Source organism: Periplaneta americana, chromosome 7, assembly GCF_040183065.1.
Source record: "Periplaneta americana isolate PAMFEO1 chromosome 7, P.americana_PAMFEO1_priV1, whole genome shotgun sequence".
Classification (NCBI taxonomy): Eukaryota; Metazoa; Arthropoda; class Insecta; order Blattodea; family Blattidae; genus Periplaneta; species Periplaneta americana.
In genome coordinates this window covers 110,112,165-110,133,136 of record NC_091123.1, presented here as the reverse complement: position 1 = coordinate 110,133,136, position 20,972 = coordinate 110,112,165, and the positions used below count along the sequence as shown (strand labels likewise).

At 35.0% G+C, this 20,972-nt stretch overlaps 1 protein-coding gene across 2 annotated transcripts in view; it reads right to left on the bottom strand.

Annotated features, from left to right (window-relative positions):
• Positions 1-703: 703 nt before the first annotated feature.
• LOC138703357 (mitogen-activated protein kinase kinase kinase 10-like) overlaps positions 704-20,972 on the bottom strand; it is a 230,202-nt gene continuing 209,933 nt past the window's right edge. For both annotated transcript variants that reach the window (XM_069831159.1, XM_069831160.1), the window contains 3 exons: positions 18,555-18,822; positions 10,506-10,815; positions 704-3,413 (listed from right to left, as the gene is read on the bottom strand). In XM_069831159.1, coding sequence (XP_069687260.1) covers positions 2,346-3,413; positions 10,506-10,815; positions 18,555-18,822 — 1,646 coding nt within the window. In that variant the 3' untranslated portion in view covers positions 704-2,345. The remainder of the gene's footprint in view (positions 3,414-10,505; positions 10,816-18,554; positions 18,823-20,972) is intronic.

Genomic DNA, 20,972 nt, shown 5'->3' with positions numbered 1-20,972 from the left:
TACTGGCACGCAGAATCCCTGGGGTAGCTGAGTGGTCAGACCTCCGGCCTGTCACACAGGCAGCCCGGGTTCGAGACACGGTCAGGTCTGTGATTTTTCATTGAAAAAACCATAGCGACACTAGTAGCGGACAAGACTGCAGTTGGGGTTTTTCTCGAGGTTCTCTCCTTTCCCCATATTAGATATTTACATCATTCCATCACCATTTCTCCATTTCGTCATCATTCCATAGCACTCCCCGATCACCAGCTGGCGACACATGGAAGAGGCTGATCTAGGGACGAGGGGGTTTGCCTGCTCAACACCTGGGTACACAGCGAACCTTACTGTAGCCAGGCAGTGTGGGTTTGGGAATGCACCTAGCTTGAGGGTTAGTGCAATAGATCGAACAGGTTACAGTGCCTCCCCTCCTGTAAATTCCAATTCCATTCCATATCGGCATGCAGAACTGTGAGAAAAATAGCATACTAATCATACCAGTGAAAAAAAATCTAAAAGTCCACAACAGAAAAAAAAATGAAATGTACTATGTCATTGAAACTCGGGTCCTGATTATTTATTATGTTCCACTATTGGAAATAAAAAAATACTTCCTTCATAACTGTCAAGCAGAGACAGGCTTCGTCATCTTCTAATGTTTTTTTAACATGCACAATTCTCCATGTACATTTGTGAGCTGGTAAGAAATGAATGAGACATCAGATACCATTGAAAGCTTATTTTATTTATAATTATATTAAAATTATAACATAATTCATCATCACCACCAATACCCTAGTATTACACAGCTTGGTCTTCTTTAAAATGGGGAAAAAATGTACAAGTCTTTTTCTGTTTTAAACAAATATATATATATGTATGTACATACATATATATACATGATTATAATATATATATATATTATTTGTATATATAATATATACAGAATGGTAGAGCAGACAGCACGGAACTCCATCTCCCCCACACGTGAGTTGACCTCTTATTAAATAATATAAAAAAGTTCCACAACTCATTCACACAACCTCATGCAGTATCTGTGGCTATCAACTGCTGTTTGCCAGTATTCAGGAATGATATTTCTATCACATTACATGTAAATAAAGGATCCCAAATACCATGAAAAATATTTAAAAAACAAAGATCTAGCTTATATACACATATAAAAATTGGAATGTTAATTTTACAACACCACACATAAAACAGCAATAATTGCTTTATAAGAAAAAATTGCAAAAACAGAGAAAGATTACTTTCTTCAATAAATAAAAATATTGAAGCCCCAACGTTGCTTGAAACAGACTCCTTTGTTTACAAAAGACAGTTGCAAGAGACGCTCGGCTTTTAAGACTAGCATGGGATGGTCACCACGATCATTTCTGTGCTGCCTGCTACTCGTGTAAGTATGGAACTCAAACAAGGCCACACTCTGCTGATGACAACTGCCTATAACGTGGCACAATCATAAGTCAAGGCAAAAATCAACTGCTAACAGTATTTGGGGATAGGTGTACAGGCAATGTGGAGACATTTGTAGTTTTTCATACTTGGTTTCCTTGCAATAAATTGTTACTTTCCCTCATTGTGTTTCAAAGCACTTAAAAATTTGAGCAACAAATTACTTCTTACCCCAAAAAAGTTACGGTATATTTATTTATATATTTATATATATATTTCTATATTTTATACACGAGATAATATCTACCCACCATACCGCTGTTTCTATGCCACAACGTGTTGAGTTAGTGTTCAATGAGGTAAACATTGTAATGTTAGTTCACAGCAACCGACAATGGGCTGCAAATGTTGTACAATTCCATTTAATGATTATAAAAGAGGAATGAAGTGGTTCATAATAATTTTGGAATGACGTGACCTGGAAGCCATGTGTGTCAAATATACAAACTATTTACAGATATTATCTTACTGTAGGGCACTGTGCCTATGTACAAACTGAGTGATTAATACTCTTGAAAGAATGTGACGTGCTAACTTTACTCCGCAAAACTTGCAGGAGGATCATAAATAAATTTCAGCTTCAAAACATTGCACTCAAAATACTAGTTATGGAATGATTTCATTTGTAATGAAGCACATTTTTTATTCTCCGGATGATTTAAAGCTTAGTTGATGTGGTGTCGTACATGATCGATAGACTTACAATTTAGTATATTTTCATCTTACCCAATTATTAGAATGCTTTCTCTCTTTCATATACTGGCACAACATTATAATTCCCTCTTTATCTAATAAAATTATTATTTTTTTGAAATTAAAATTGCACTGCACCAATAAAATAACACACTGCACATTCCTTAGCAGTAATGGAACACGGTGTTGAGCGTCTGCTATGAGAGGAACTCTCGCTCCAGCTCTGTAATGGAAGGTTTCCTGCTGCGTCCTGTACCTGAACTGATTTCACCGCTGAGTCTTCGGATCCTCCTCGTAACGGCCTGCAGTGGCACCGTCACGTCCTGGCTCTGTCCGTGCACCGGAATGTCCAGCAGGGTCTCCCTCGTTTCTGCCGCCATCATTGTAACAGGTGAGAACCGAACTCTGGACGCAGAGGAATAGGACCCCTCCTTTGCAGAGACGTAACTACTATCTTCACTTGTTAGACTGTCGGGGGGAGTTGGGTTTGTGGGAGTTCCTGCCCCGCCAGATGATGATGAACCACCCCCTCCACCCGTCCTTGATCCCCCTACAGGGGTGTAATTGTACCGTTTCAAGCTCGATCTGAGTCTAGTGCCTCCACCGACTTCCAGAGTGCCAGGTCTCGTGTCGGCTGTGGCAGATGCATTCGAATCGTGAGAGTTCTGCCTAGAAAAGAAAGGTGGAGGCGGAGTGTATTCGTAATCCATGCCGCGGCGTTGCTGGGGGACATAATAATGGTGTGTAGGGGTGTTGTACTGTGAGTATTCCCCCTCATCCTCTAGCCTGAAGCTCGGGTTCACATTTGAACTACTGTTATTCGACGACGAAGCATTAGATACATTTGATGGTGTTCTACGATGTTCGTACGGTGTGTGATTGGTAGCACTTCCAGTGGAACATAGTCGTGAAGGTGTGCGAGGAGTGATGCTGTTAGTAGAACTACTGACACTGCTCACACTTGGATTGTCGTAAGCACCTGTGTGGAGATGGTGGTGGAGTTGGTAGCCCTCAAACTCGGGATACAGGCGGTCTGCATAGTGCAGTACTGCACTGTTTCCCACAGCACTGTACATCCCGCCTGTGAAGTACGAGTCAGTCCTGTACAACTCGGGTCGTGCCATATAGTGACTGCCACTGCCATAGTGAACCACACTTGCACCACTACCCTCCGAATAGTCTGCTGTAGATATATACAAGCCCGGACCCCTGTGATCCAGAAGACCTCCTCCTGAAGGTGCAGGTGGTGGTGGAGGATATGTCGCCTGCAGAAACATGATACATCACATATAAAAGCGGTGTTTTTAGATCCCAATTTTGTATTATTTCTTCAAATAAAAACTAATTAGTAAAAGCTATAATAATTTATGTGCATCATTCACCAGTAAAATGACTCATAGAGTCTGAATATAACCAGTACGGCTACAGATGGTATGGAAAAATATATTTTTAAAACATCCATTCCTAAAAGTAGATCTTTTAATGCTAGACAAGCATGTTAAAAAGTGACTTTTATATGGTAGCATGTGAAAAGTACTTCTGGTGCGAAAAGTATTTTAACACTGACTTTCAACTGTTTGCATCAATTGTCAAAAAGGATCTAACATTGTAAATGTGCTAGTGCCAAAAACAACTTTCTGAGATATTGATGAAAAACACACTGCACAATGCATGTTGAGATACTTACAACACAGTCTTTTAGCGCACAAATGAGTCATATACATTTGAGCTACAACAAAGACAATTTAGTATGGTATTGTCATATGGATGTTCCTCCCTTAGATTAAATAAAATGAAATTTAAAAAATTGGCACTTATCACATTTAGAATGTTGGGTCTTCAATTGTTTCTCACCAGATGGTACATGGCAGCAATCCCAACTGATCAATAAAGCAGTTCAAACAATACCAGGGCTACTTTTAAAAATGATTACATCATTCAACATTGAACTGACTCATATATTTTGAATGTAACCAGTACAGTTAAGATGGCATGGAGAAATATTTTTTTTGAACAGCCGTTATTAAAAGTAGATCTTTAAAGCTAAACAAACATGTTGAAAAATGACTTTTACCAGTATATGCTAGCATTTGAAAAAATATTTTTAACACTGTCTTTCAACTTTTTGCACTGTCAATTGAAGAGGTGAGAATGATATAGTCCTAAGCCACACAGACAAAATTTTACAGGAGAGTGTGTTAAAGGTTTAGAGTCCAATGCTATTTGGTGCGGTATCATAATTTCTTCGGCATATACTTACGTCATTTGTTGATTAATTTTTATAATATTTTAATAGTAGCTTCTCCATATATGTAAGAAATGAACTCGCACAAAAGAACATTTTTGTTAAAAGTGTGGCTTTGGACTATCTCATTCTCACCCTTTCAATTGTTTCCCACCACATGTTACAAGGCAGCAATCACAACCGAAGAATAAAGCAGTTAAAACAATGGCACACCTACTTTTAAAAATGACTGCTTTTGTTTAAGAAATAAACGTACACAAATAAATAAACTGCTCCAACACTATTTTATTGATAACTATATGAAATAATTACGATTTGAACATAATAAAATTAAAAAAAAAAAAAAATTAGAGTGAACTGGGGACTTCTTGATCTGCAGTCGAATGCTCTACCACTAAGCTATACCACTGCTTGCGTTTAATGTGATAAATTTCAGTATTACAATGAGAGCAAATACACCAGTGGAGAAGTCGATAAATTGTCTCCATATGGACAAATGACTGTCTAAAAATAGTATACAACACATATGTTAAAAATGTTTTCATTTATTCATAATATTGCTAAACTTGACCTGTCTCTTCATTTTGCAAACATCCCTCCTCACAAAATAAAATGCCCCTGTTAACACTTGTATTGTAATTAACTAATCTTTGGTGTTACGGATACTGAAAACGTGCATCTCCGCGAGATTTTCGAAATACATTTTTTTGAGCATTTCTACAATTTCTCTTTATACTTCATACAATAAAATAATTAAACGAGGTATTAATAAATAATTTTATTTTTGATCTAACGGTATTATTCATTTACATACGTAAAAGGTCTGTAAAACATTAAATATTAATCAGATAAAAATGTGATTTATAAACAAAAAAAGTGTAGGGTGTGTTTTTTCCAAGAACTTTGGTTTCTCCTGCCAGTCTCTACCATTACTCGAATGTGACTGCATTATCATCTTATCATCTCGAATTAGCTTCTACATTAAGAAACAGAAGTTAAAAAAAAAGTTACATTTGTTCATCCTACATTAAACTACACCATCTAGAGTAGGCATACCAAGCGAGGGCATTTCTAGGCTTTATGTAACAGTGACGTAGAATCTCTTAAGTGTATGACTGTATGCGATCCTGTAAGCAGAAGGTCTCCAGGCTCCTTTTCAGAAGGTACAATATGCCCGCACTTGACATCCCTGGTCTAAGGTAATCTTTAGATGGTTGTTACAGCATTCTGCATTATATTCATGGAATATGTGCAAAAGAAAATCATTATTTAACGTAGTTATTTATGATTGATGTTCAGGTATTACTATTACTACTGATTTCTAAGAATTTCATACCATACTAAAACATTGTGGCATTTAAATACCAAATCAAAAAACAACATGAAAATATATAAGTACCAGTATTTACAAAAGGGAAACTACAAAGTTCTCAAGAAAGGAAAACAAACGTATCAGTCATAAGCAATATAACCCATAACACTGGAAAATTAGTTTTGTTCCACTCTCAAAAATTCTTGTTTAATTTTTTAGAGTATGAGATTAATTTTATCAGAAAATTCATAGATAACTTAACATTTCCGTGTTCAGTTTCCGCAAGAAAAGAGAGATTTACCTTACTTTGTTTGTATTTGTTTTATTTCAAGTAGCTGCCTGCATCATGCTGAACATGCTGTCAGGAAATCACACTACATATGAATGTTTAATGTTTGTTCAAAATCCTCACAGAAGTGAGGTTAATACGGGCCAAGAGTATCAATCCAGGAACATTAACTACCATATTTATTTACTAGCCATACCCGAGCACTCCGCAGCACCCGTTAGAAATAAATATAAAGTAATTACATAATTAAAATAGGACATTTTATCCAGGGAACATTTGTGTTTGATAGAAGGATAAATCGTTTAATATGTTACTTAATTTAAATTATATTTAAATAATTAAAATGCGATCATTTTGGTTCAGAGACCACTCAATTGATGCAAAGACAATTCCTTTAACATGTTTCTTAATTGTTATTACATGCAACCATAGTTTAATGATGATTGACATATCTTTTAGATTTATTGTGTATACTTTATATTACTTGCTATATGTTTCCATTGAATTATGGTAATAACTTAATTTTAACTCTTGTTTTCTACGTCTTCAGTAAATGGCGCTTGGCCCACTATGGTTCTGAACACTTCAAATAACTTAAATAGTGATACAGCATATATAGTGGTATGTAATTATATTTCTTTCTTTCGAAAATGTAAGAATTCACGATCTCCTATGTACCATTGCCATGGAATGAATAAATGTGTTTTTTCTTTCTACTCAACAATTTTATATTTTGCACATCGGAGTTATTGCAGGAACAACAACGCTATAATCTGAGGCGGCGGTGAAAATGTATTATATTGTTATTTTAAAAGTCTTGTATATCCTTTAATCGATATTACTTCATACAAACACAGAAACATTTTCTGTAGGTAGGCTATGTTTAATAGCTTTCGTTTGTTGTTGTCCAAGGCCCCTTATAGATGAAGTCATTTGTTTTTTATTTCATTACAGCGCCTTAGATGGCATTGTTATATAATTTTTAAAACTCATTTATCTCATGAAATATCAGTCCTATCAAAATTTTGTATAGAATAAAACTTATCGGAAATAATTAAAAAAAAAAAACTTTTGTTATGTGACATTTTTCACAAAAATCAATAATAAGCGAGATATTTCGATTTATTTAATTCAAGTCCCCTTATAACCCCCCTTTTAAATAAAGTATTTTGAATGCCATATAGCCTAAATTCTAAGTTACAACGAACTTAATTATATTCTAATTTTCATATTAATCAGTTCAGCCATTATCGCATGAAAAGGTAACAAACATCCAGACAGACAGACATACAAACAAAAATTTCAAAAAAGCGATTTTCGGTTTCAGGATGGTTAATTATACATGTTAACACCAATTATTTTTGGAAAATCGAAAATTACCAGAAAAATTTTGGCTACAGATTTATTATTAGTATAGATTTAACTCGGGAGAGGTCGATATATATTGCACAGTGCTGCCTTGAATTTTTCTTGTTATTACTTTTAAGAGGGATGAAATATCAAGTTGAAGTGATAACACGTGTTTTATTAAAACTTTGGCCTTTCTTTTGATGGATCACAATATTATAATTTCTTGCCTGTTTTAATACTTCTCCGCCCTGCTATGTTCAACTGGCTTTTATATTACAAAGTACCTGCATGCAAGGAAAGGTTTAGGAACTTTAAAGGAAAATAATAAACCCGAATAAGATTAGAATTCCACTGACGTTACAAAGGCATGACAATAATTATTCCATCACAATTGAGCTACTGGTCTCACAAATATTTTTTCTACAGAGTACCAATGTTTTGTTCGAAGAAAATTCTTCTAACAGGTAATAGGCAACACTTATAAAGTCAGGTAGAGAAAGGGACAAAGCCTCTGTGTACATCAGTCTTTTGATTTTTTTTTTGTATGTCCCTGGATATCTAACTTAGATAAAGTCTTCACAATCGTCACATCAGTCATATTTCTATTTTCCTGGTTTGATTATTATCATAGATCAATGCGTCTCGCAGGACTGCAAAGACATCCGTCTGCAAAGGAAGAAATTTGGGTGATGTATGACCAGTAAATTTTGCTTGAAGTTCTTCCCTTGAGGATACGTTGAATTTACAAGTCGTAAATCTACAAAATGGGACTCCTGAATTTACTTTCCTTCCAAAGTAAGCAAAGTTAAACATGTTTATCGCCATTGACAGTTTTGATGTAGTCAGAATGGTAGTCATTTGGTCAATGAGGAAGACTTTCAAGAAGGGCTATTATTCTAATAAAAGTAATTACAAGAATGCATCCTTTCGGGTACAGTAATTTTTTGTTGTATTTATGAATAAAAATAATAAAAAAGAGTTTATTAGTGTATTAAATTCGACGCGACCCTCTTGTGAATGGCTACGGAAGTCTTAATTATTAAGCTTCAGTTTTACACATGAGTCTGTCGATAAAAGAAGTACCATTCATATTTTTAAGAATATGTAATAACAGTTTAAACTTACAAGTGGGTCATAGAACTTAAATTTCGGCCCAATACCGACAATACAGTTGGCTGATATGGCAGTCCCATCTTGTGACTCTACTCTGTTCTTGGAACTACACTATTCACGAATATTGATGCAAATGCATTTTGGAGATAAAGTCAATTGTCGTAAAGTAAGCGAAGAAAAGAAATATCATAAATGAAGTATGTTTCTACTATTTGTGACCTACAATAAATAAAACACATCACAATCATCATTAAACTTTCAAGAATATAGACCATTGTTGATCTATTCTAGCCTTAGAATTAATCAGAAAGTCTTTTTATCGGTCAGTCTTACTCCATTTGGAGTACATTTCATTAATCATTTTGGCAATTTTGATCTGGAGATTCGGTTTCCATGTTCAAACCAGTTCGTTTTGTACAGATGCAGAAACAAAATTTGGGCTACCTGAATTTTCCAAGTTCCAGTTATAATGTTTACTGAGCATGCGCAGTATGTTATAACTGGAACTGGGAAGAAAATTCAGGTGGCTTAAATTTTGTTTCTGGGTCTGTACATGCTATATCTTCCAAAATGGAAGTTACTTGCAGTTCTTACGAAAATCTGTCATTTGTTAAGAAGTTTAATCAATTTCATCCAGAGCTGTTCTTCTCACAAATTTCATCTTAGCAGATTTTAGTCTGTATTTAGCTTTTGCTCTTAAAAAACACAAGGAACGAAAAAAATTAACCTGCGATATGTTTCTTGTAACAATTACGACAACAACCTTAAGGTTGAGGAGTAGCCTACCGTTCCAAGTAAAGAAATTTTGGAGGAAAGTTGTCGAAACTACATTCTATACTCAGTTTTCCATACAGAGGGAAACTTCCCAGTGAAATTTCAAATGATCTGACCACCTCAATCTACTGTAAAGGATGTTTCAGAACTAAGTTGACAAAAAAATCAACTAAAGGAATATATGAACGCAAAGTATAGAACTATATTATATAATTTCATCTAAAAATATAATGGATCTTCTTAATTTCTTTATTTTTCTCATTGTTCTTAAAAATTTGTTGTAACTGGCAACAATGTCGCCATGTTCCAGTAAATATTTCTTATTGTCCTATTGTTTTATTCTGCTTACTGGAATCCAATAGCTTTTAATTGTTTCTGCAATGAGGAACGTAAAATTTTAATTTGTAGTGTTTCGTATCTTGCAAACTTCCGGCAAAATAATGTCTAAACTGGGTATAAAGCCTACTTTATATAGAGCAAATAATGTCTGTCTTAAAGTTCGCTGATTAAATGTGTCCAATATTGTAACAGGGGATTCGCGAATACATTTCTTTGGAAGGACTTTTAACCTTTTCTCCCTATTCATTATCTTTCATATAACTATCTACTGAAATTTTAGACACACCCGTCGCTCTATGTGTTCTCTCCAAAACATGACTAACAGAAACTGATTGCCTTCTCTGTAGCTTGGATTGTCATAATATTTGCTCTGAAAAAAAAAAAAAAATATATATATATATATATATATATATATACGACTTCCTTGGTGTCAAAGATTATGTAATGTCCTCTATCACCTATTAAATAGAAGTAATTACTACACACACCAACACCATCACACCAATCACAATATTCATCATCTTGAATGAAAAGTAATTGTAAATGACTTGTTTAAAAGGTCAACTTAAATAGGTTACAAGCAGGTCTAGACTCAGGGAGGATAACAAAGAATGTTAAAGCGTTGTAGGAATATCCTGTCAAACAGTATTTATTATTATTTATTTATTTAATATGACAGGATTAAGGCCATAAGGCCTTCTCTTCCATCCTACCAGATAGCACATGGTAGTAAGTAGTACACCCCCAACCCTCTTGTTACTGATTGGCAAGGTTTGTCCTAACATTTGAATTCAATGGTGGGAAGTTTTCTTCTGTATAAGAGCAGAGTATAGTACATTCTCACTAAAAAATTCTACTGCTAGGTAATTACTGTTAAGCTACGTGTAATGAATTGATCAAACTCACAATGTCACGAAAATAAAAATCTACCCCACCTCACTGCCTTCGTTGCTAGTACTAGATGACTTGCGTCGTGGTGAAGGAGTGGGGGTGCCCCCCTGTGCTGTTGCATAATGTTGAGGAGAATCAGTAAACCGGAGAGGTTTGGTGCCACCTTCAGGGTCCTGCCCCAGGCTGTTAAGAAGAGGCCTCAAATGTTTTGCTGGTCCATGGTATGTGTTGTGAGGGTATCCAGACGTAGTTGAGAACTCATAATCTGTACCCAGGTACATCGCTCCAAGTCCTGAACTGTGATTCGAACTTCCACCACACCACCACTGTCTGTCAACTTGCTCTTCTTCCGACCTAAAAAAATAAGCATACAAGTAAATTTATTTTATTTCTCACAAAACGTACAAGTTAATTTTATGAACCTTGATGACACAGTCTGCAAATAGGACTTTCTTTTAAGTGAACCATTTTATGCAGATTTTACATGAAACTTTTATAAGATATCTAAAAATATTTTACTGTTATCGGAGGACATTATGGTTGGGAAAATGGATGTATCCCGAGAAATCTTTCTACAACAACTTTTTAGTCCATGAGAAATTTTACTTGAATTTTCTGAAATTTGAACTCAAATGTTTGGTCAGAAAATTTTATACTTCTCTGGCTATTCAGTTACTATTATATTTAGTTTCACTAATGTATCTTTTACACAAGTCGATATCTACTCTTTTGATAAGAAATTTCTTTTATTTATTTATTTATTTTTTTGTAAATAATGTAAACTTAATTTCATATTCATATTCTTTGTTCGAAAATAAATGAGGGCCTAACATTCTAAATTTGCTAAGTGTCAAAAACAACTTTCTTAGATACTAATGAAAAACACACTGCAAAATGCATGTTGAGATACCTACAACACCGTATTCTGGATGCACAAATGAGTCACTTACTGTTGAGCTACAACAAAGACAATTTAGTATGATATTCTCATGTGGATGTTCCTCCCTTAAATTGAATAAAATGAGATTTGAAAAATTAGCACTTAGCACATAGAATGTTAGGTCTTCAAACAATAGAGTAACTTACTAGTACATGATATGAAACAGTAATTTGAATTTTTATATAAATTCAGCATCCTACGACCAAAATAAATCTAAATGAATAAAACATAATTGCATAATAATGTTTACACTCTTTAATACAAGTATGTGTTTTCACGGGTCCCTGCCAAAGGTTTAATCCTTTGACTGCATTTGGTATTATCCTTTGCAGTCTTTGAATTTTCCAAAGGCTTTTGGCCCGTGATACACAAAATAGGAAGATATTCTTTTACACAGTTTGTGAATCTCTGGTTTCGAACTATTCAGTTCTCATCAGCATGACAAAGAAGTCGTGGAACGGTAATCTTGTCAGAAATATTGCAAAAACAATGTTATTTATTATTATTGGGTTATTTTACGACGTTGTATCAACATCTCAGGTTATTTAGCATATGAATGAAATGTAGATTAAGGTCTTCTTTTCAGTTTCTGTGAACGTAATTAAGGCAGAAGAAAAAGATGGATACATTGACTGTGAAGTGTGAAGTTACAAAAGTGGAAGAGGAAGAACGTTCACCAATAGTACGTAAATATTTATACCAACTTTCAAGTTGGTAAGATTTTTGTAAGATAAATTTATTTTATAAGACATAAAAAGTTAATTATTTGTTGTTTGATCCACAGGTAGGGAATTTAGTGAAGATGGATATGAATGAGCTTGAAGTGGAATCACCCCATATGAGTCATCATCATATACCAAATATCAAAATATGTAAAGAATACGAAGATCCCATTTCTTACTCAATATTGAAATTTGAACCAGATGTCGGTGAAATGAGTCAGGGGTCTAGCACCGAAAGTAACCCAGCATTTGTTCGTATTGGGTTGAGGGAAAACCCCGGAAAAACCCTCAACCAGATAACATGCCCTGACTGGGATTCGAACATGGGCCACCTGGTTTCGCAGTCAGACGCACTAACCATTACTCCACAGGTGTGGACGCAAAAGCTAAGTCAAAAGGCGTAAGCCAAAAGAAAAAGCAAAAGCAATTGACAATTTTGCTGAGTAGATGGTACTAGCCTACTTCAAAACATTTGCAAAGCAAAGTCAAAAGACAAAGCAACAGCATATGTGGAGGTATAAATAACCTTTCAATTCTAGCTGAATATTAAATTTATCGATAAAATTATTGTTTTTTTTTTTATCGGGTTCAGTATTCGAGTATATTTCAATTCACGATAAGCTTCCATTAAGCAGAAACAGACTATGTTAGAAAACGATGGAGTGTGATGTGAGTAGCCCATCTTTTTTTTCCCTATGCAGTCCAGGCTATGGAGGCAGACAGAGAATACTGTATTGTATGGAAGGACGTTAGTACCAAGAAATGTCGCCAAACTAATCAATTTCCAACTGAAATTTTTTCTCGCTAAGTGATGATCAAATTACTTTACTTGTAAATAACCTGAATTTGGTTAACACAAAAAAACTGGCCTCTTGAGATTGATATCACTGGTGTTGATAACAGTAGATAACAGTATAAGCAGACTCTGTGATATTTTTCGTTTGCTAGAAAAGTGACCCTTCATAACTGTTTTCCATGAATTTATTGACTCGAAACTGCAACACATGAAATGAAAATTTTAAAACAAACAATTGACACTCTGCGAATTTAAACATCAGAGTGTGAAAGATCATTCGGCACAATGACTGAAGTAATATCAAAGAAGAGAAATGCTCTCCTAGTTTCCCTGGCAAGTGGGTTAATATTCATAAGCAGTGTTGGGCCTCCACTTCAAGAGTTCAATCCCCACTCCTATGTAAGGTTACCAGATTTTTTATCCGAAATCCAGGGACACCGAGCCATCTCCACTGTACGATCCCGAAATTAGTGTTACAGTTGGTACAGTTGTTTCTGATGCTATTGTTGTTCTGGCTATTATTATTATTATTATTATTATTATTATTATTATTATTATTATTATTGGCCTATTAATACTAAATTAAATTAATGCAAGATTGGAAAAAAAAAAGTATATCATTTACTGTTCGGATGTAAAATCACGCACATGTGAACTTTGGTTCATAGTACTTCTTCACAAGGACAAATGTACAGTCTACGGACTAAAAATCTAATGGTGTTATGGTATGGAACGCGAAAGTACCTACTTGTAGTGCAATTACCATATCATTTTTGTCTGGGATAACACTTTTGAAGTAAGTGGAAAATTTAGAGCAAATACTATGAGTGAGTGCAGCACTTTTATATTTTTTTGTTGCCACGTGTTCGATAACAGCTTTCAACAACATATCACCTACAACACACTTAAGTTTTTTATCTTCCTGATTTGACATTTTTTACATTACATAAATAAACTCGTATTTTAGCGTGCATAATATCTAACACTGGCTACCTATCCAATAGGTATTGCCGCGACAAACAATTCCATTTCCGAATTTAAAACTTCTTTTTAAATCGAAAGCAACAATAAAGGGAACGTCCACCGTCAGTAGTGTGACACAATTTTTATTATTGTATGAAATTTAACAAGTTATTTCTTATTAATCTCATTTACCAAATGTATGTATATGCTCTTTGAGAACTTGCAAAGTCATGTACAAAATTTTGTTAACAACAGTCAAACTTCATTAATCCTACCTCAATTTTTTTACACGTCAGTAGCGTGACAATTTTTAGACTGATGTGAAGTAGTAGAAAACAATTTGATATGTTACTACAAAATTGAAAATGATGGACTAATTACAGTAAATGAATACACAAATATGAGTCTTTCAATGTATCTTACATAATGTTTTGTTTAATTAACTACAACTATTTTAATTATAAAAAGTATTTTAGAATATAATATGCGTCAGTAGTGTGACGTCAGTAGTGTGACTTCCAATTGCATTTTCTATTTGATGTGTAAGACAAATGTTCTTACAATCAGGGACACACTCTTCTTTACTTGTGATGAACTGGACGCTTTCTCCGCCTCTTACGGACATCAGGGTGAAGATACTCTTCCAATTCACTGGAGTTCTGCGGAAAATATTTATATTTGATCTTATAGGCTGACACAGCAATAACATGTTGAATTTTTTGCGTCCTCGTAATAGGTAGGATATTTTCCCAAGCTTTACCCAGTTTCTGCGTCACAGAATTTATTTCCTCACTCTTAACATGAAGTGCATTTACTTTGAGTGAGCTACAGGCTCGAGCAAATGTTTCGGCATCTCGCATGGTTATCTTTCTGGCTCTAACCAAGTTCCAAACATTTCGTTTCACTACAGCACAAATACCATCAACGGCACCTTTGCCGTGTGACGTGGCAAAGAACGTCCAAGTCAGATTGGACAGATTGAACTGTTCTTTGAGAAGAGTAATGTTTGAAAAGTTATATTTGCACTTGAGTTGTCCAGCACACCCATCAGAAAATATGTTAACATTCTTCATCGCTTCATTTTTCTTTTGATGGTCACAGACAGGTATTTGTATGAAGTCTTTAATGGATGCTCCAAATCCTGGCAGGACACCTGAAATCGTCTCATGAAGATTAGAGAAATTCTCATGATAGCGGCATGCACACATTATGTGGCATATCCCTGTGTGGTTTCACATGTGGAGGGCGCAAAGAGGCAAACTTGCTACGACCAACATTCTTGTTTGGATTTTTCTGCAGAAAAGATTATGGACTTCCCTAATTGGATAGAGAAGGTGTCGTCGTGCTGTTGTGATGAATCTTTGTGGTGAGACACCCTTCAGACTTGGATCAACATGACTGATCTCATCATTTACATAAAATTCTGTAATGAGATTAGTTACATCATCAGAAAGTCTCTCCTTCTTAATAGCTAATACTTTATTTTCTAATGGAACACCGTATTTTGTGGCTAATTTTACAACCGTAGCCCTCTGCTTCCTTGGAGACCGAGACATATTTCTATCAACTTTCTTGAATGCCTTTCCCAGTGCAGATGGTGAAGCCTCACTACTATCCTCGAGTAATTATTTTATTTTTCCGTTTTTCTCTTTTTTTTCTGTTTTTCTGTTTTCCACTCTCTTCAACTAGTACGTACACAACACCCGTGTCCGAGGCGGGACTCGAACCCACAACCCTTCGGAACAAGCGATAGAGACATGCCGTGCCCCTACCGCTTGAGCCATCTGGGCAGGCTATTCAATTTGTCTTTGACTCTTCAGCTTCCTAATTGCAGCCTTAGATTTTCTTATATTCCGTTCCTGGATAGTTTCTGTCGATTTTCTCTTCTCTCTGTAACACTTATCAATGGCAGCTCTATGGCGTTTGTAGTCTTCATCATTCTTATTTTTTTTCCACATATGCCCTTTGTCTCTCAGCTCCAGTTTTAGTCATTCTAGAACTTTAAAAATAATAAAAATATGAAGTAAAAATATTTAAATTAATCTACAATAACCTAAGTTGCTTGTAAAGTTATGTTAAGTATGAATTCAAACTGAGGTACTTTAGCTTAAATATTGCACACATAATATAATACAATATTTACTACTTGTTATTAGGCTAGTAGACTCAATAGAGCAATTTTTCAGATGATATAGCACTGAATACACTTCAAACAGCAGCAGCATCAGTAGTGTGACCAATGTTTGAACAATTATTAAAAAAAAAAAAAAGACGATGCTTGCGAAACAACTTTTTGCACCACCTATGGACCACTCAATAAACTAGCATTTCTTAAAATTTCCAGTAAATTGCAACAGTAATAATCTTATTACGGAAACTTTTAAAATATTTTGTCAGTAGTGTGACATGAAGACAACCATTTCCAAAATTAAAAATATTGATTTTTCCTTATAGTGTACTTACATAAAAGGATTATATTTTTTAAATAGAAGATAGAGTGGATATCTTGGTGCCTAAAAATTATGTGTGCCTCACTTATTAAACTTCTGAACATAACGTGAAATAATGTTATGAATTGTCATAATGCTAGGTGTTGGACCATGTCATATTTCTTATAATTTAGTGTCCAACACATTCTTAAAATGAAGAAAATTGATATGTAGCCTAAAAATAGTAATTTCAAGCTTCCATTTGATATATAATACGTAGACGAAAATATATTTTTATTATTTTCATTTTTGGACATTTTCTCATGGACGTTCCCTAAAGCAATGCAGTATGTGTATTAAAAATGCAGAAAAACTACGAGCACGATCTTCTCACCCTGTAGTGGAGAAATGTATCAACTATTAACAGTTCTGACATGTCACAGTCAGAGTAACTTGCGTTTGAAAACAGGAATAATTTGGGATGTTTATTAAAAACCGGGGACAGAGGACGTCTGGTAACCTTACTTTTATGTACAATCATGGTTGTGAGATGGCAAATGGAACAGCATGTAGGAAATGACAGCCAGTGAAAGAAATTCCATATGAGGAAATCTGGGGTCTTTTGAAACTGACTGTAAGGTGAGTTCCACTTACACTTTTTTTTCCAACTATAGCACTGATTATCATATTACTTCCTCTTGTGATTGCCTGGCTAAATTAGTAATTTTCACGAAAACTTAAAGTTAACATTTGGAGCTATCAAAGTTTTTAAGTTTATGTCTTATTGCACCTAATGTATTATGAATGGTCACATTTTTAATGAAATTATTATTAACTTATAAGTCAATGTTACGTTCACAGCTCATGCATTTTGTCAAGACACTTGCAAGAACAAAGTTTCTGTAGAGGAGGGTAGGAGTAGAAGGGAAGGTCGGGCGTGTGTCTACAGAGTTCAAGGCAAGTTCCCCTATAATTCGTAAGTAGACTCATCTGATCTCGTGCGCAGCTCTGTAGGAAGAGTGGGGGAAGTGTCTTGACAAAATGCATGAGCTGTACATGTATCCCAATCTTCAACAGAGGCAACTGTCCTCAAAATATGTGACTGACTCTCAGCCAATAAATTAGTATTAAACTGTAACAAAACTAACATAATCCAATTTAAATCCTGCCTAAATTCAACCTCGCAAATTTCAAGCACAATAATTAACAACTGGTTCCTAATAGAAACAACAAAAAACCAAATTTCTTGGCTTACAAATCGATAAAATGTTAAATTGAAAAAATCATATTAAAGAAATTACTCCTAAACTAAATTCAGCATGTTTTGCTATGAGATCTATGCAAGAGGTAGTAAATAACAATACCTTAAAACAATATACTTTGCATACTTCCATTCGGTATTGAGTTTTGAAATAATATTCTGGGGAAATTCTACAGATAGCAACAGTATATTCCTACTACAAAAAAAAAGATTAATTAGAATAATAGTAAGTGCCAAATCTAGGGAATTGTTAGGACCATTTTAAAAAATTACAAATAAGGCTTATGACTAGTCAATACTGTATATGTTTTCATTAATAAATTTCCTCGTATGCAATCGTGGAAACTTTGTAACTAATTCAACAGTTCATAACATATACTCGTCAAAAAATTACTTTCATATGCCATCGACAAGTCTACCGGGATTATGCTATCAAAAATGAGTGTGTTATATGGCAGTAAAAATTTTTAATAGCCTCCCTATAGACATAAAAAATCAAACCCAAAACATAAAATTATTTAGGGCCAAATTAAAGAAGTACCTAATTTTTTCTCACGCCTTCTATTTTGTAGCTGAATTTATGACATTCAACAATGCTGCATGAATATTTCTGTCTTGTATTGAGTATCGATACTAACCCCTAGTGATGTACTAGAATATTGTAAAACTCTTCTGTATATTAGTTTCATTTTTGGTGATACTAGACTGTGACTATAATTAAGACTCTGTAGTAATATTAAAATTTTTTTTGACATGTCTCATATTCTAGCTATAAAGTGATGTATGAATACCATGGAATGTAAATAAATATAATACAATACAATACTTATGTTTTTATTGTCAATGAGACCTTAATAATAATGAAATGCACTTTCTGCATTACATCCAATCTAATTAAATCTAAACCAACGGACTTCATTTCTGACTCATCATGTGAATTATTATACATACAGATTAGGAAAATTACAAAAATGAAAATTACCTGTCGGGGTGCAGTCTTGGATGAAGTGGCGAAATATTGGAGACCCGAACATCATAACCAGCTGCAACACCAGCTAACATGGCAGCCAAATTGTAAAGAACAAGTTCAACAATTGAGAGCTTTCCAGCTGCAAGTCTGGCTCGACCTGGCTCCAATCCATTGCTGTACAGTGTGGGCATGGGGACAGGCAATATGAGAGGAGGTACCACTGCACCAGTGGTTGGCCACTCCACCCCACTTGGATCACTGCCCATTGAAGCTGCATAGTCTGTAGACAGGAGCAAACCCCGGGGAAACCCCACCCACAAAAACAATGTCAGTATCTTAGCCTCTCTATCTACACATCTGAGCACAGGAAGTGTCAAATATTTAAACAACCCCATGCTGTTTCCCTACTAATAAAGCTCAGGCTGAAACAAGACATTTACCATAATTTAATATTTGTTATAAATAATAAATTTAAAACTCAAAATTCCGTCAGTTCCCTGTGCGTTCTGAAACTCTTTTTGTAAAGAATTTACTATTTTATGAATTCAATGAAGCACATCCAGTTAACATTTCATGAAAACATAGAAATACAATATTTTTCAACCACGCACACTATTGGCTAACTGGCTAATAAACTAGTTTCCTTTATCAGAGGCCTACATTGAAGTTCACAGTTTTAAAGATTGAAAACTCCTCTCTTTCTATTTGTCTTCAGGTCAAGTGACTTATCAAGTGTGAAGCTCTTATCATGAGCTACGAGTGGGAGAGTTGAGTGCTTCTTCGTGGAACAATGGTAATGAAGTAATGAAGAACTGGCAGAAACAGCAGTACGGTACTTAAGAAGTGTGTCCCAGATCTCTAGCACAGAAAACTAGCGCTTGAAAATTGCTGATGGAATATATCGACGACCCAATTCAAAAGGGAAACAACTTAAAATATAAAGTTTTGTATAACCTGCATTTTAAAGCTTCATGTTGCTGTGAGAAATCTAATATCGTTGAAGTTACTCCAAATTCTGTTAACGATGTTTCAAATTAGAGTGTGTTAATTGCATTTTTCACAACATCATGAAACTATAAAATTCAGGTTTCTTAAAACTTAAAATTTTTAGTTGTTTCCCTTTTGAACTGGGCCATCGATAAGATTAACATAAATGTTGCTATGACGTATTTCTTCAGACTATACTTACTTTCTCTACCATCTCATCAAATCTTCATATAACCTCATCAGCAAATGTTTGAATTTTTTAAACCAACATAAATAAATTGGTATATAAAATAGACTTCATATTTGAATCCATAATATATTAGCTTATTGAAAAAGTAATAACTGAAGTAAATTATATGGAAATTAGGAAAGAATACGTGTTATACTAATTCAAATTTAAATCACTATACTTTTTTACTTTCCTCAAATTTATCGCTTTCTTCAGGAAATATTTACATAAATTTTTAAGAAGGTTTGAAACCTCATTGCTATTACGCTTTATTACATTTAATTAATACATACGACATTTTTAATGCAAGAATATGAGGCGCATCCAGAAGTAAGTTTCCCTGGAGCAGTTTAGAGAGAAAAGAAAAACACAATTTCGTGAAAAAATTTATTGGTACAGATACAGCAATTGTTGAGCTATTTTTCAACATATTCTCCACCGGAATTGAGACATTTGTCATACGAGGTGTGATCATTTAATTCCGAGACTGTGTCTGCTGTGGGTGAAGGGATCATGTGGTTGAAACGTGCGCGCAGCAGTGACACTAGACGACCTTGAAGATACGTGATACAAAGTTGAGACCTGTGTTACACAAGGTTTTGTTAGCACGTGCACCCGCCCATTTGCAAAATCATGATGGCTTCGAAACTGGAGCAGAGAGCCAACATCAAATTCTTCAGGAAATCGGCAACCAAAACCCATGGAATGTTGAAGCAAGCCTACGGGAATGAAGCAGGGAGATAGGCGAGGTGTTTTGATGACATTCAAGTTTCAGAAATGGCAGAACATCGCTGGAGGACGATGAGAGGCCAGATCAACCACACACGTGCAACACTGCTGAAAAAATCGAAAGAATTCGACAAATTGTGTATAATGATCCTCACTTCCATTTTGAACATGAACGACAACAACTCTGGACAGACAACAAATGGATGCTCCATGACAACAATGCACCAGATCACAGAGCTCTTGCAACACAACAGTTTTGCAGCCACAACAAGATGGTCGTCGTTCCTCACTCTCCGTATTCACCAGATTTGCATCCCCTGCGACTTTTTTTGGTTTTCGAAGATGAAATTGAAGCTAAAGGGTCGCCGTTTTGACATGGTGGAGGAGATCCAACGCAATCACAGAAGGTGCTTGACAGGCTTCAAGAACGCAACTTCCTAAAATAGCAGACACGTTGGGATCAGTGTATAGCTGCCCAAGGGGAC